This window comes from Eretmochelys imbricata, chromosome 10 (genome assembly GCF_965152235.1).
Source record: "Eretmochelys imbricata isolate rEreImb1 chromosome 10, rEreImb1.hap1, whole genome shotgun sequence".
Taxonomy (NCBI): Eukaryota; Metazoa; Chordata; order Testudines; family Cheloniidae; genus Eretmochelys; species Eretmochelys imbricata.
Window position 1 is genome coordinate 60,233,150 of NC_135581.1, and position 16,928 is coordinate 60,250,077.

The following is a 16,928-nucleotide window of genomic DNA, read 5'->3' on the forward strand; positions in this document are numbered from 1 at the left end:
TAGTTTCTTTGACGGTGTGAAGCCACTTTAGTGCAGCATGGTCGGTTTGCAGGTGGAAACGCCGTCCCCAACATATGGGCGTAGCTTTTCCAGAGCATAGACAATGGCATAACATTCTTTTTCAGTGACTGACCAGTTGCTTTCCCTCTCAGACAGACACGGCTGTTACTCTGAAACCTGTCATTATGCAAGGCACTGCATTTAGCCGTATGGAGTGGAAATCTATCAACTGGCAGTTTCCACGGTATGCATCCGATGAAGTGAGCTGTAGCTCACGAAAGCTCATGCTCAAATAAATTGGTTAGTCTCTAAGGTGCCACAAGTACTCCTTTTCTTTCTACAGGGAGGCAAGGAATTTTCCATTGCTTAATCCACCTCCCAGAGTGAAGGTAGGTAGGTTGATGGAAACTTTCTGGGTGTTACATTTACATAGATACAGGGCTCTGCGCCCTGAATTTTTGACACGCCTGTGCACTGGAGCTATGTCCACCTAACTTTTAAGTTTCAGAGTAATAGCCGTGTTAGTCTGTCTTTGCAAAAAGAAAAGGAGTACTTGTGGCACCTTACAGACTAACCAATGGTTAGACCAACCCTGATCCTGCCATCTGACTGTGCTGGCCGACCATGACGGGCCTGCAGAACGGAATCCTAAAGATTTCAGTGGCCTCCACGTGGACGCAGTTTGCTTGCACTGATCCGACTGCAGGCTCGTGGCTTTAGGTAGCTGTGGATCTGTTACGCACTTTATTGATAATGCAAACCACAGGCAAATCTACAGAGGACCAGGCAGGGTAAAACCCTCTCCGGGACTCTATGGCCCATTTGGAAACAGCAGGGGCTTGGAGGGGATGCTTTCCCAGGCTTCTCCCCAGTCGATCGTGGCAGAGGACTGGAGGAAGAGGGAAGCCACGGCAGTTCCCAGCCCCACTGCAGAGCTTTGGCGCAGGCTTGGGGGGCTTTGAGCCCGCAGCTCCAAGGGGCAGGCGTGGGGTTTGTCTCCGCAGAGGGCGCTGTACGCAGCCAAGGGGACGCGCTAGCCTGACAGCCCGGCGGCAGCGGGCGCCGAGCCAGGCACATGCTTGCGATATGCAGGGGGCTCGCTCAGCTGCGCGCTCCCAGCCCCCTCGAGCAGACCCCCGGCCGCTCTGCCCGCAGCAGCCGCCCCTGAGCCGCCGCTGAGCGGAGCCCGCCCTGCGCCTCGCCCGCCTGAGGCAGCCCCGGCGCCCTCCCGCTCCCAAACTTTGCAAAGTCTGGCAGCTCCCCGGGGCCGGCCCGGCTTACGGCGGCCGAGGCAGCCGAAGCAGCAGGCGGAGGAGGAGGCGGGGTGCGGGCCAGCCGCCGCCGCCGCAGCATCAAAGCGCCTCGATTCCTGCTGCCGTGGGAGCCATGCGCCGCCGTCTGTAATGTCAGCGGAACAGGAGAAGGATCCCATCGCGCTGAAGAGATCCCGAGGTACAGCGGGCCGGGGGGGAGGGAGCCGGGCAGGCACCCTGGGGACAGCCGGGGGGTCCCGGGCCTAACTCCGCCGAGGAGACATGGCATCCTCCCGCTCGCCGTCTGAGCCAAAGCGTCCCCCCTGCCGCCGCCCTCCGCCTGCCGCGGGGAGCTGGAGGCAGCGCCTGCATTCCGGGCGTCTGGCGGGGCTGCCCCTGCCGCACTTCTGAGCAGGGAGCTGCTCCAGCAGCGGGATTCGGGGCTCCCGCTCGCCCCAGCTCCTATTACACCCCATGGGGATGTCATTTATGTGGATGTGTACTTGGTGTGTCCGGCTGACGCATCGCTGTTGCGATCTGTTGTATGCATTGCCGTGGCTCCAGCTGCCTTTGGAAGTAGCATTGCTCAAGTGCATTTCTTTGAATGCCGTATTAAGTCTACAGTGAGGCCTCGATTCCGCGAACTGATCTGCATGGGTGGACCCCTGCAGCCGCGAGGATTCAATTGTAGGATTGGGGATTTAAAGTACAAAAGTTAATATTGAAGGATCCAGGAGCATGGTTAACTTGTCCAACCATGTTACACACATGCAGTATTTCTACTCGTTTTCTTGGTGTGTAATATATTAGTATACATTGTTCAATAGGTATAGTACATGTGCCCATAGTAACGCTCCTGCACAGAGAGTAAATTGCATTTCCAAACTTTGAGTTTTCACTTTCTGACCCTTAATACTAAACTAATATTTGGTTTTTTTTTTTAAATTTGTTGGAAAAGAGAAGAAAAAAATTACCTTCTGTTAATAATGGCAGTATTGGTATGGTCCCGGTGAGGTTTTGAAGCTCATGCCTCATTGAAATGTATTGGGAAAGTACAGTTCCATCCCATCCCTGCTGCTGCTGTTTGGCTGGAGACCATTTTCTGCAAGGCTGGCTTAACAGGGCAGCAGCACATCTCTTTACATAGTGATAGCTGTATCTTTAGAAAGGCAAAAGAGACATTTGTTTTGGAATGAAATACTGGAATGTACAGAGTATCTGTGAAAGGATCGAAAATTGTGGTGAAATTATAAAGTCAGGGATTCATTGTTCCTTTTCCCTTCACCCGTGGAATTTTTCTAATGTTCTTTATGTTAGCCTTTTGGGGGGGGGGGGGGGAGAGGACAAGGATTTTGCTGTGTGTATTTATTCAGATATTTACAATTCACTTCTTTCAATTGTTCTAGCAACACCTGTAGAGGAGCACTACTTGTACCTAGCAGGTTAGGCAGAGAAGATATGTCACAGAAAGACTGGAATTTATTAAGTTAATTTAAATAATAGGTTCTGATCCTGCAAACACTTAAGTACACGTATAGCTTTATACTTGTGAGTAGCCAATTGATTAGAATAGGATACTGATGAAGGGCATAAAGTTACATAGGTGCATAAACCATTGCACGATTAGGGCCACAACACATGCCCATTGAACTAGTGCCCCGTGACGCCCATCTAGGGGCCGTGCTCCTCTTGACCTGCTGCTTACAAACAGGGGAGAATTGGTAGGGGAAGTAGAAGTGGGTGGCAACCTAGGCAGCAGTGACCACGAGATGGTTAAGTTCAGGATCCTGACAAAAGGAAGAAAGGAGAGTAGCAAAATACGGACCCTGGACTTCAGAAAAGCAGACTTTGACTCCTTTAGGGAACTGATGGGCAGGATCTCTTGGGAAGCTAATATGAGGGGGCAAGGAGTCCAGGAGAGCTGGTTGTATTTTAAAGAAACCTTATTGAGGGCGCAGGAATAAGGAATAACCCTCCACCCCCCCACATCCCGAAGTGCAGAAAGAATAGCAAATATGGCAGGTGACCAGCTTGGCTTAACAGTGAAATCTTCTTGTAAGCTTTCTTTTGGAGTTTAAGCTCACCGAAGTGGAAATTTGGACAGATGACTAGGGAGGAGTATAAAAATATTGCTCGAGCATGCAGGGGTGTAAACAGGAAGACCAAGGTACAATTGGAGTTGCAGCTAGCAAGGGATGTGAAGGGTAACAAGAAGAGTTTCCACAGGTATGTTAGCAATAAGAAGAAGGTCAGGGAAAGTGTGGGACCCTTACTGAATGGCGGAGGCAACATAGTGACAGATTATGTGGAAAAAGCTGAAGTACTCAATGCTTTTTTTTGCCTCGGTCTTCACAGACAAGGTCAGCTCCCAGACTGCTGCACTGGGCAACACAGTATGGGGAGGAGGTGAGCAGCCCTCAGTGGTGAAAGAACAGGTTAAGGATTATGTAGAAAAGCTGGACATGCACAAGTCCATGGGTCCAGATCTAATGCATCCAACGGTGATGAGGGAGCTGGCTGATGTGATTGCAGAGCTACTGGCCATTATCTTTCAAAATTCATGGCGATTGGGGGAGGTCCCGGACGATTGGAAAAAGGCAAATACAGTACCCATATTTTAAAAAGGGAAGAAAGAGAACCCGGGGAACTACAGACCGGTCAGCCTCACTTCAGTCCCCAGCAAAATCATGGAGCAGGTCCTCTGAAGCACTTGGAGGAGAGAAAGGTGATCAGGAACAGTCAACATGGATTCACCAAGGGCAAGTCATGCCTGATCAACCTGATTGCCTTCTATGATGAGATAACTGGCTCTGTGGATATGGGGAAAGCAGTGGACATGATATATCTTGACTTTAGCAAAGCTGTTGATATAGCCTTCCACAGTATTCTTACCAGCAAGTTAAAAAAGTATAGATTGGGTGAATGGACTATAAGGTGAATAGAAAGCTGGCTAGATTGTCAGGCTCAACGGTAGTGATCAATGGCTCGATGTCTAGTTGGCAGCCGGTATCAAGCAGAGTGCCCAGGGCTCAGTCCTGGGGCCGGTTTTGTTCAACATCTTCATTAATGATCTGGATGAGGGGATTAATTGTACCCTCAGCAAGTTCGCAGATGACATTAAGCTTGGGGGAGAGGTAGATATGCTAGAGGGTAGGGATAGGGTCCGGAGTGACCTAGACAAATTGGAAGATTGGGCCAAAAGAAATCTGGTGAGGTTCGACAAGGACTAGTGAGAATCCCATGCACAGGTACAGGCTGGCTAAGCAGCAGTTTTGCAGAAAAGGACTTGGGGATTACAGTGGACGAGAAGCTGGATTTGACTCAGCAGTGTGCCCTCGTTGCCAAGAAGGCCAACAGCATATTGGGCTGTATTAATAGGAGCATTGCCAGCAGATCGAGGGAAGTGATTATTCCCCTCTACTGGGCACTGGTGAGGCCACACCTGGAGTATTGCGTACCGTTTTGGTCTCCCTCCCTCTACTGAAGGGATGTGGACAAATTGGAGAGAGTCCAACAGAGGGCAATGAAAATGGTTAGGGGGCTGGGGCACGTGACTTACGAGGAGAGGCTGAGGGAACTGGGCTTATTTAGTCTGCAGAAGAGAAGAGTGAGGGGGGATTTGATAGCAGCCTTCAACTACCTGAAGGGGGGGTTCCAAAGAGGATGGAGCTAGGCTGTTCTTAGTGGTGGTAGATGACAGAACAAGAAGCAATGGTCTCAAGTTGCAGTGAGGGAGGTCTAGGTTGGATATTAGGAAACACTATTTCACTAGGAGGGTGACAGGTTTCAGAGTAACAGCCGTGTTAGTCTGTATTCGCAAAAAGAAAAGGAGTACTTGTGGCACCTTAGAGACTAACCAATTTATTTGAGCATGAGCTTTCGTGAGCTACAGCTCACTTCATCGGATGCATACCGTGGAAACTGCAGCAGACTTTATATATACACAGAGAATATGAAACAATACCTCCTCCCACCCCACTGTCCTGCTGGTAATAGCTTATCTAAAGTGATCATCAGGTTAGGCCATTTCCAGCACAAATCCAGGTTTTCTCACCCTCCACCCCCCCACACAAATTCACTCTCCTGCTGGTGATAGCCCATCCAAAGTGACAACTCTTTACACAATGTGCATGATAATCAAGTTGGGCCATTTCCTGCACAAATCCAGGTTCTCTCACTTCCTCACCCCCCTCCAAAAACCCACCCCCATACACACACAAACTCACTCTCCTGCTGGTAATAGCTCATCCAAACTGACCACTCTCCAAGTTTAAATCCAAGTTAAACCAGAACATCTGGGGGGGGGGGGGTAGGAAAAAACAAGAGGAAATAGGTAGCAAATTCTTTTGGCTGGAATGATTTAGTTGGTGTTGGTCCTACTTTGAGCAGGGGATTGGACTAGATGACCTCCTGAGGTCCCTAATGTTCTATGATCTATAGTCTTTTGGTTGTTTATTTCTTAAAACAAAAAACCCAAAATCCATACTTAGCCAAGGGACTACTTACTCATCAAGGGTTATGGCCGCAGTCCTGCAAAGGCTTACATGTGCTTTACTTCACATACTGTAAAATACCAGACTGTGCTTACTGTGTAAAGTTGCATAAAAGTCTTTGCAGAATCAGGGTCTGTTTATTTACGTATAAAGTTTTAAGCGTCACCTGTCTTGAGTGTGTGTGTAAAATAAAGTGCGCAGATTTAGTCCCCCACTCTCCCAACATTCAAAAATGGGTAAACTACATTTTTTTTTTCAAAAATTTGAAAGGGGAATAATAGCTTTCATATGTGACAAGCATAGAGAGTCGAAGCCAAAATGCTTTGGGTTTTTTTGTTTGTTTTTTACAGAAAGCCAAGAGTGTCTGAGAACAGGGAGTTATGCTGAAACCATTTTGCAACCTTAACTCTAGTATATTGCAAAATACCAAAATGTTCAGTGTATCGTTTACTGAAAAGACTGTGGATACAAGAAGTGACTTCCAGGAAAGTTTATTTTGGCTGCTTGATAGTGACCCTTGTTCACTTTTCTTGGAGGTATGTGAGGACTAACATTAATTTTCCTTTTAAATTCTTATAAAACCCAAAAGGAAAAATACATAAATTCATAGGTCTAACTTACATTATTGGCCTCACATAGAGAAAGCTGAGATCACAAAAGCTTAGTACTTCATCAGTCTTGAAAATCAATAAGCATCCAAGTAGCTTTACTCATGTGAGTAGTCCCATTGACTCCTATGGGACTACTCACATAAGTAGGGTTACTCATGTACTTAAGTGTTTGCAGGATCAGATCCTTGAGTACTAGTTTATACTTAACAAACCTTACAGAGATTTAGGCTGTATTTTGAACTGCTACAGGAAGGTGAGCATTTGCTGGTGGTCCTTAGAGAATTGTCTGGTCACATACTTAACACTCTCCTTATTTTTAGCTGCTGAATTTCATTAAAAGAATCTAAAATACATTAAACACTTTCCAGATAATATTTTTCCATATCAGCAGTTGCTCTTGTTGACACATGGAAGCTATGTGAACATGAATGGGAGAGAAAATTGTTTGTGTAATTGTGAATGAAAGAGAATGTGCCAATGAGACAATCTCTCTGTTAAACTGTGATACATCTATAAGAATGTTTGAGAACACCTGGGTGATGGAAAACAGAGGGAAAAATTTGAGGAGATAGTTTATAGTTTACCAAGCTAGGACATTTTGACAGGAATTTTGAGAGTATTTGTAATGATCCCTTCCTCCTGCAGAACTTATATTGGAATATTTAATATTTACAATCTATGGGCTGCTATACTTTACATAGCACCATAAGGGGAGACACTGTTTTACATTATAAACTGTAAGAATTAGACTTCTCCCAAATCCCAAAGAGTTATTCTCACAACAAATTTTGTGGTGATCTGCTGTGGTATATTAACTCTTGAACATGATAAAAAATTTCCCCTTGCCTGATATTTAATAGGATTTGAATTTACCAGTTTTCTTCCAGTCATAATGATTTGGGGCGGTCACTTTTCTTCCTCGTGTTTGGTGAAATATTTTAGGGATTATAATTTTTTTATAATATATATATAAATATTTATAAATATATATACACACACAGACTATATGAAATGTGAGGGGGAATTTTAACTTTGACAGCCAGAGCCAAGAGGAAGTTATTAAAGCAGGGACAGAACAGGGTTCCTCCATGAGGTGGGAAGTAGTTTCCCTGAAAGCCTTGTTCTGAAGCAGTATGAGTCATCTGAGTGGAAATTGTCCCAATGGCATTTTCTGCCCTCCTAGTGAGGGGACTAAGACGAAATCCCTGCTGACTAGCAAAATACTGACTTTGAGGCTAAGGAATCCATCAAAAATATTTGAAATATTTGAGGATAATTTAACTGGTATACTGGCCTGATTTTCCTCCGTGTGGGAGAAGCTTTGTGATACTGTGTGTGCAAAGCAGCCGTGGTTCAGCTGCCTGCTGGAGGATTCTGAGTGACGGAGAGTTGTTGTAATGGTTCCTATGCTGTATCCCTTACTGGCATAGGGGACGTGTGGGAAGAAAGGAACGTGAACTAGCATCCATATGCCCCAGTAAAACACAGTTACCTTCAGACTACTCTAATTTATGCTAGGGACCTGAACTGGCATCAGAACAGTCCAGGACTGAGGATGGGTGAGGTGCAAAGGGTCTTGACTTGGACCAAGCCCTCCTTAGCTGGGCTCAAGGGTCAGAATCATTGTTGCTATGGGTCAGATTTTCAAATACTTTTAGATGCTTACAGATACTGATGGGCACCTAATGGGACTTTCAAAAGCACCTAAACAGAAGACAATGGGAATTAGGCACCTAGCCTGCTTAGCAGCCCAAGATGCCTCTCTGTAGATGCCTAAATACCTTTTAAAATTTGACCCTGTGTAACCAGATGAGAGTGTTGCAATAATAACAAATTCTCAGTGGCAACAAATTCTCATGTGCAGCAAAACATTTGTATCTTGGTAGAGTTTAGCTAGTTTTTTAATGTGAATTTTAAACATAGGGACACATCACACTTTTCTAAAAAATATCAAATGATAGTACCAATCTGAGGTCAGTTTACATGCATTCCACTGTATGTAGCAGGAAAGAATAATTGTTTATCAAAGTAAAGATGTAGACAGAGCATGGGCAAAAAAGAATGAACTTGTATACAGTCTGTTCATATTGATGGTTCTACCAGGTTAAAAATTGTCACCTTAACATCATCTTTCCATGACTTTCTAAACACTCAGGCTTTGGCTCAAGGTTACTCTTCATTCCCAAAACAAATTAACAATTTCTTCTACTAATGTAATGGGACATTTATCACTAAAATCTTCTCTATCCATCTCTAGAAGTGGTGGGCAACCTGCAGCCTGTTACAGTAATCTGCAGGCGGGCTGCAAGACAGTGTTTACATTGACCATCTGCAGCTCCCAGTGGCCGCGGTTAGCTGTTCCCAGCCAATGGGAGCTGGGGAAGCAATGTGGGCTGCAGGGACGTGCTGGCTGTTGCTTCACACAGCTCCCATGGGCTAGGAATGGCGAACCGCGGCCACTGGGTGCTGCAGGCAGCCATGCCTGCAGACTGCCAATGTAAACACTGTCTTGTGGCCCGCCAGTGGATTACCCTGGCAGGCTGTGTGTGGCCCATGGGTCACATGTTGCCCACCACTGAGCTATAGCTTTACAAGGGATTAAAAAATTAAAATTCATAATTTGTACTACAGGATCATGTAGAACTTCAGGCGTCTGTCACATTCTGGTGAAAGGTGTGGCTGAACTTCACGTGAAGCATTGGATTTTCTTTCTCTTAGTTAAAATGAAAAAAGTGGATCAAGAAGATAAGCATCCTTCATATTGCAAGAAACTGTATTTGTACCAAAATAGCTTTTGTTAACTGCTACATAAGGATATATGGCCTCTGCAAATGAATCCCCCAGTGCTGGCTCATTGATTATAGTGAGATTTTTCCTGCAGTGACCTTTTGCATGATCAAGACTTAATTTATGGGAGTTTGGAAATGGCAAGCTGAGAGTCTTGTCTCAGCTGTATGCCAGGTTTTCAGGGATTTTCATTAATAGAATGCCAGATTTTCATTCATAGACTTGTTTCTGCTTGCTCTTTCCTTAACTACATACTGTAACTGCCCACTGTGCATGGGGAGTCCCAGGCTGATGAACACCACATCTGTGTAAGTTAAGTGGGAGATGAATCTTAGATAATTCCTTTTTGGTGAGCGAAGTCTTAAGCACCAAGGGCTTGATCCAGAACCCAATTATATTAATGGAGGTCTTTCCACTGACTTTAATGGGCTTTGAATCAGGCCTTAATGTTCTAATGGAGATGGACTCCAGTAGGTGTGTTACCTCCATTGTATAAACTTTGTATTTATTTGTTCATTGTATAAACTTTGTAGTTTTAAACTAGAATTAGTGATACTTTGATGTTTGACACAGAAAGGCACACATCAATATAAAATCTATATTGAAACAAATGCAGAATTATATTGATTGAAATTTTGTAGGTGGTGACAGTGGATTGGATGGGTTAGGAGGACCAGGAGTACAACTTGGAAGCCCAGATAAGAAAAAGCGCAAGTCAAATACACAGGTAAATTGCTTCTGATGTTCCTCAATTTTTTGAATAAATAACACACTCAGATGTTGCTTACTAATATGACTATCTCTTTCATCTAGGAATATCAGTCCTTTATCACAGGCACAGATTAGTAGCTTTCAGTATTTTATAATTAAGTGTTTAGGTAAAATCTTAGATCCCTCTCCATCCCCCTACTGGTTACTAGTAAGGCCTGATGAAGTTCTTTTAATCCCTGGAGATTGTTTGTATCCTGCAACGGGAGAATATAAAGTCTTTGGTAAAGATGCACAGAATGAACAGGCTGTTCATTCGGTCATGTGGACATGGTTCTGAGGAACAGAATTTAATTCCCAGCCTTCAGTTGTTTGGTGTGACTCTCCAGGGTATGAGTGGTAGCTGTGGGCTGCTGCTTTCTCCATATATGAAGGTTTGTGGACTAATGGGTCCATACAGTTCATGAACCCATTGGCCACACCTTTAGTACACCCTTATAATGCTTTCCAATGCAGGGAGCCATGAGGAACACTTGGTACATTGAATTTATACCATTTGGCTCTTCTGTCCACTGGAAATATATGGTTTCCATTTCCTGAAATGGGGCTTTCAGAGAGTGTGTGGGAAGACATAGGATTTGGGTGCTAATGCAAAACACAGATATTGATCGTCACCTGTAAAGTAGAATTGTCCTCTCCTGTGTCCACTCAGCACTCTGTCTCAGAATATCTGCTATTAGTTACTTTGTGGCAAATAATGAGAATAATCTTATTCAGTTAGGGCCAGTTACCACCTTGTGATATGCATGCCCAATTCCCATTGACTTGGGTGTCTATTGCTTTTTCTTGATCAAGTAGTGGTGAAACCCGCTGTTGTAGGCATATACAATTAATGTCAGGTTTTTGGATGTCTTAGTTCTCTCTAATAATGAAGCTTTCCTTTCGCAGCAGAATGACGATAAATATAATGGTGTTGCAGATCAAGTTCCTCCTCTTTTGTTACCTCTAATAAGGTTTGCAGGGCAACAGAAATCTGGAGAATCATTTCCCCAGCCGAGGCTACTAAATATTTGGGGCCAAATTCTTGCCTTCTGTGCATGAGGGAGCTATGTGGGGGTGAGCAGGCCAGAACTCTCCCCACAAACTGGACCAGAATGACAGTCAGTTGTGCAGTTACTCTCTACAGTCATTTATGCAGCCTCTGTGTCCACTAAACCCCACATGCTCCCAGCCCAGCCCCACAAAGTGCTTTAGTAGAGCAGATCCCTCTGGTTCACAGAAGATGGAGAGTCCCGCTGGGCAGACTGTCTCCTGCCTGTACACCTTGCAGCCTGGATACAGTAGTATTGCTATCTTTTAAGTCTTGCATAGCCTCATCAAAAGTGGGATGGGTCAGGGGAAAGATTTGCCCTTTAATTTAGTGAATTTAGCCTGAGAGAAAACAAAGGAAAATCTATTTTAAACAGTATTTAAACATGAGTTTTTATGTTTTAATTATATGATTTTGTGGGAATCCTGCTTTTCTTAAATAAAAGAAGGAAACAAAACCACACAGTGAGCATTTTTGGCAGCATGTTGTACAGCTGAACGGTTTTTAAAAATAGTAAAATTAATCTAAATCACTTTAACGACATCATGAGTTTTATGAAATAGCTCTTAAGACAAACTCACTCTTATTTTATCAAATATTTTCTGTGTACTCCAACCACAGAACTCAGTTGGTTTCAGTCAGGGTTCTGTGTGGGAGACAATGCAGGATCAGACTCCTAATAATATAAAGACCAACTGTGGCATTAGACTGGTATACCTGCAAAGGGATCCACTCTTCCAGGGGCTGCTGTATCACAAAAATCACCACCACAACTGGTGCCCATATTGGCAGTCTTGCAAGAGAGGCCCAGGGAGGAATGAGCCTGGAGCCTGAACTATTCTCTCTCTCCCTTTCTGATGAGATTTAAGGCTCACTGGCAGAGTAGTTTGGGGAAGCTTACACTGACTGTTGCTGCCCATGTGGCACCTAACTGAATAAACAGAAGACTTTGGTTCACTCATGCTGCCAATCCAGCTTTTTTATGGATGAAAGCCCATGTGTTCTTTAGGGAAGTTTATACGAATGCTAATTTAAATATTCTAAATATTTTCAGGGATCTTCCTTTCCTCCTCCATCTGAATATGCTCCACCGCCGAATCCAAGTTCAGACCACCTTGTAGCAGCTAACCCATTTGATGATAACTATAATACTGTCTCCTATAAACCCTTACCTTCAGGAAGTCCTTATTTCAGCAATCCTGGTTACCCTGGTTTTGGAGGTTATAACACTTTCAGAATGCCACCTCACATGCTGCCCAGAATGTCCTCGCCATATGGTGGTTCTTACACCCTCAGAAACCAGCCACACCCACTTCCTCAGAACCCTGTGGGAATGGGTTTTAATCGACCTCATGCTTTCAACTTTGGTCCACAGGATAACACAGGTTTTGGAAATCAGCCATCTTATAACAGTGGTCAAATGAGTCAAAATATCAATATGCCCAGTCAGTACTTCAGACCAAATCCTGGTGAGAACTTTGGTCACATTCCTCCACAAAATACTAGTCAAATACCACACCCTGACATGACATCTAACTTTGGACCTGCAAGCAATCCAAATTTTAATTCCCAGTTAGATTCAAACCATTCTTTTGTTCCACCACCCAACACCTACAATCAGACAAAACCATCAGCACAAAAGCAAGACTTCAGTCAAGGTGCAGGCAAAACTCCCAGCCAGAACACTGCTACACATCAGCATCACCACAGAACAGATGACATCATGAACCAAGGTAGTGCTGACTTAAAAAATGTTAATCGAAACAGTGTAGTAAATCAAGAGAGCAACCATTCTCATAATGCAGATAACACTAACAGTAGCCATGCTAACGGGACACAGAGCAAGTCCCGTCAGCCTAGGGTTACAGCTGAAGGATGCAACTCTGAAAAGAGCAGCAAAACATCTCTCCACCCCAGTCGTCATGGTCATTCATCCTCTGAGCCAGTCTATCCATGTGGAATTTGTACACATGAAGTTAATGATGACCAGGATGCCATCTTGTGTGAAGCTTCTTGTCAAAAGTGGTTTCATCGGATTTGCACGGGCATGACTGAGTCAGCTTATGGCCTCCTCACTGCAGAAGCATCAGCAGTATGGGGCTGTGATACTTGCATGGCTGAAAAGGATGTCCAGTTGATGCGTACTAGGGAGACTGCAGGGCCACCCGCATTGAATACTGATGGATGACAACATCTACTGATGCAGTATTGAAATACATACTACAGAGGTGTAGCTCATAATGGTGTACTTCATTTTCTATAGACAATCAAGGTTGGTTTTGTTTTGTTTTTTTTTTTTTTGTTTTTTTTTTTGCTTTTGGTCTAACTATCTTCACTCATGAAATTCCATCTGTTTCTGTGTTCTTTGTTTTATGCCTGTTTATGTGAGTATTTAAACTTTGATCAGAAACACAGACAACGTTTGAAGATCCAAAATATGACTGGTATTTGTTTGATCACAAGCAAGTTTTGCATTAAAAAATGAACTACTGGAATTATTGAATTATTGCTGTCAGAACATCTGCCTCGATGAATACAGGCTGCCAGATAGTGCTGAGCCTTGATGGTACTATATATTGGAAACATTCATTATTGTTATGTTTTATGAATGTCCATTACTGTTTTGCTCATATACAATGCTATCTGTTCTGTGGGTAGGAGAAAAGGTGGAGAAGGTGACATGGAGAAAGAGGAGTACTAATGAATTTTATTTTAGGATGAGTACTAAGGATTTAAATTTTTTTTCTTATTCTGCATCTGAAACAATGAAGCAATGTTGCATTTGATTGTTTTAGTATTTGTGATGTTTACACTTCAGATTACAGTGCCTCCTGACTTCTCAGCAAATATTTAATAGCTGAGAACTCTAGTGAAGCCTTGCGTTACTAAAATATTTACAAAATATATCCTAGCATTACATTTAAAATAACATCAAGGTTGCAAAGTCAAGCACTCAAAAGTTAGGGAATGCCAGAATTTGGCCCTTTCTGTGCATACACAGTAGGAAATAGTCTTTAATTTGACATGATTGCATGCTTCCTCCTAGGTGCCAGAGCACCAGCTGGCAGAGCATTGACAGCACAAGAGAGACCATCTCCCTGCTCTCATATTTACTGAGCTTGTGTGAACTGTCATTTTTTTCAGTGTCTTGTAATTTGGCCAACTTGGGTGAATTTTTATACGGCTTGGAAAAATTGTGATCTACCTGCCAAACCTCAAGTCCCTGTCCAAAGTATGGAAGTGATAGAGCTTCTCAATTTAAATAATTCTAAGATATATTGTAACATGGGCAACACAGCATATTTTTCCTAAACTTGTTCTTGGACACAGCTAAACTGTTTAATTTTCCAGACACCCGGCATGAAAGTTCAACCCGAACAGTTAAAATTTGGAAAAGTTATAAGCAACTGAAAATGAGGTTTTATAATGAAAGGTGTTGGGCAGCCTTAATAATAGGTAGCACTACTAGATCTGTCTGTTATATTTACCCTTATGCTAATAAGTTATAATAATAAATCATTAAAACCAAACCACACTTGTCAAACATGACAGATGCTAATCATCTTGCTTAATGCACTACTTGAAGGCGCTCAGATACTGTGGTGGTAAGGATGGTGTAAGAACCTAAATAGAATACAAACATAAAGGTCATTTTGTGATATATCATCATTCTTTTAATTAATTTTGATTGTTTATTAATTCAGTAGTTTACAAGGTTCCCCCACTGAGTGTGAATTAGTGATGTTCTACTGTAACTGTGCTTCCAAACATTACTTGGAGATGTGCTTTCCTTTTGGTATATGTGTGTAGCTCCCCAGTAATGTTATAGGTTATGTATGAGCGTAAAGGGCTACGTACGGCTTGCTTACATTATTAAAGGACCTTCTGCAGTATCTGGAGAATGATGACCAGAGGTGGTTGTACTTTCTCACACCTTTTACATTGCCTCACTGGGAATCTCCTAGAGGTGTAAAGGAGAATTTGGGACTGTTTTTTCAACATTACTAGTTCAATTCAAAGGCTAACCTTTAGTGTTTCTATTTTTCTTACTGATTTGATGACTTACATTAGTAATCTCTGCTAAAGTAATGTCTTCAGGAATTTTACCTGTGACTTACTACTTTAATTCTAATTTGCTTGTAGTATTGAGGTAGAAATTAAAACCAAAACCTTTTTCAAATAGCATAGGTTCCTGTGGGCCAGATTCTGATCTGTGTTGCACCAGTGCAAATTGTGAAGCTTGTGATGTTACCCCAGATTTACACTGATATAACTGAAATCAGAATTCTGCTCAGCGCCTAAGAAATCCACCAGAGGCTTAGGGACCATGCTTTCTTTGCTAGTTTGTGATGATGTGAGTTCTTCTAGATTCCTAATACAAATAAAAGATTCCGGTGTTTGTCCTTAGAAGTCCACTGGACATTTTACAATCTGGTGCAGGAGTCAGATACTGTGTTTAAAATGATCACAGAATTTCCTGCACCTCCCCTCCCTACTAATTCCAGTATTTCAGAGTAGCCATATGCTTTCTACATTTGTTAGCAAAACATTGCCATATGAATGTAACCAAATGTACTAATTGGTTAGCATTTGGGGTGGGCATGGAGTGAAAACCTGTGAGTTTCCACCCAAATGTTTAGTCCTACAAATAAAAGGCATTAGCAAATGCCATCAAAGTACCAAAATTAAATAGCTATCATAGCATTGATATTGATGTAGTCTCAGTATTTCTGCTCTCTATTTACAGAGAGCAGATTCATTTGTTTCGGAGTGTGTTAGCTAATAGTATTTCAAGTATGTATGAGAAACAGAACAATCATGTTTATTAGTAGGGTAGTAGTAATGTCACCTGCTTAAAATTAGAACCATGCTAGTTATGGGATTAGGAGGGTTGGTTAGTATACCTGATTTTTGTAATACTCTACATGAAACAATTTGTATTGAGCTGTCATGTAATTCTTTCAGTATTAGTGTTTTAGGTTGTACTGGTGCTTCACACCAAAATATTGTAAGGATTTTGTAAATCTGCAAACCTGGAGATTTATGGAGGAAGTGGATCAATTTCATCTTCTTTATAAAATGGCTCAGAATGCTGCTTCATAGAATGACTTCTCAGTGTGTGGCTGCCCAAGTTTTTTTAATTTTTCATCCCAAATGAAATAAATAATTGGAAACTTAATTAAATAGTCGATTACACTGACAAACTTATTTTGCCTTAGACCAGCGGTTCTCAAACTGTGGGTCGGGACCCCAAAGTGGGTCGCAATCCTGTTTTAATGGGGTTGCCAGGGCTGCTGTTAGACTTGCAGGGGTCTGGGGCTGAAGCCAAAGCCCGAGCCCCACCACCTGTGGCCGAAGCCCGAGCCCCATGGCCAGGGGTTGAAGCTGAAACCTGAGGGCTTCAGGCCTGGGTGGTGGGGCTTAGGTTACCGGCCCTCTGCCTGGGGCTGCAGCCCTTGAGCTTCAGCTCCCCCCCGCCCCCCCCCCCCCCCGGGTGATGGAGGTCAAGCAGGTTCAGGCTTTGGTCCCCCCTCCTGGGGTTGTGTAGTAATTTTTGTTGTTGAAAGGGGGTCGCGTGCAGTGAAGTTTGAGAACCTCTGCCTTAGACCATTTTAAATGCGCAAATATTTTATGTACCAGTTTAATATTCTGATATTGTGTTGTAATTAGTGGTAGGATAAGAGGCACTGCCATCTATTGATTAGAGAGATGTGGGTGTCAAAAATCCTATCTTTTGTTCCTGGCTCTTTTTCTGATTATCTTTGTAACCTTAGACAAATCAGTTAACTACCAGTGCCTCAATTTACTTATCTGTATGATAGGATTAATACTGACTTCACAGGGTGCTGAGAGGCTTAATATTTGAAATCTTTAGATGAGAGACACTATAGAAGTGCCAAGTATTATAACATATTTAGTGATTGCTTTATTAAAAACAAAAGTATAATTTTCACGGCTGCTCAAAGACGATACTTTGCTATCTGTA

The 16,928-nt window shown here is 43.1% G+C and overlaps 1 protein-coding gene across 1 annotated transcript; it reads left to right on the top strand.

The window, feature by feature from the left end:
* The first annotated feature begins 1,180 nt into the window (after positions 1–1,180).
* Positions 1,181–16,438, top strand: PYGO1 (pygopus family PHD finger 1). The gene is made up of 3 exons (XM_077828849.1): positions 1,181–1,452; positions 9,786–9,871; positions 11,997–16,438. The coding sequence occupies exons 1-3, from the start codon at positions 1,404–1,406 to the stop codon at positions 13,128–13,130; spliced, it is 1,269 nt and encodes a 422-aa protein (XP_077684975.1). The 5' UTR covers positions 1,181–1,403; the 3' UTR covers positions 13,131–16,438.
* The last annotated feature ends 490 nt before the right edge of the window (positions 16,439–16,928 follow it).

What these genes read in the sequence shown, in the direction of transcription:
- PYGO1 (XM_077828849.1), top strand. Translation starts at nt 1,404, where the DNA reads ATGTCAGCGGAACAGGAGAAGGATCCCATCGCGCTGAAGAGATCCCGA. An exon ending in CGCGCTGAAGAGATCCCGAG is followed by an intron (nt 1,453 to 9,785) that starts GTACAGCGGGCC and finishes GAAATTTTGTAG; the next exon opens with GTGGTGACAGTGGATTGGAT. An exon ending in AGCGCAAGTCAAATACACAG is followed by an intron (nt 9,872 to 11,996) that starts GTAAATTGCTTC and finishes AAATATTTTCAG; the next exon opens with GGATCTTCCTTTCCTCCTCC.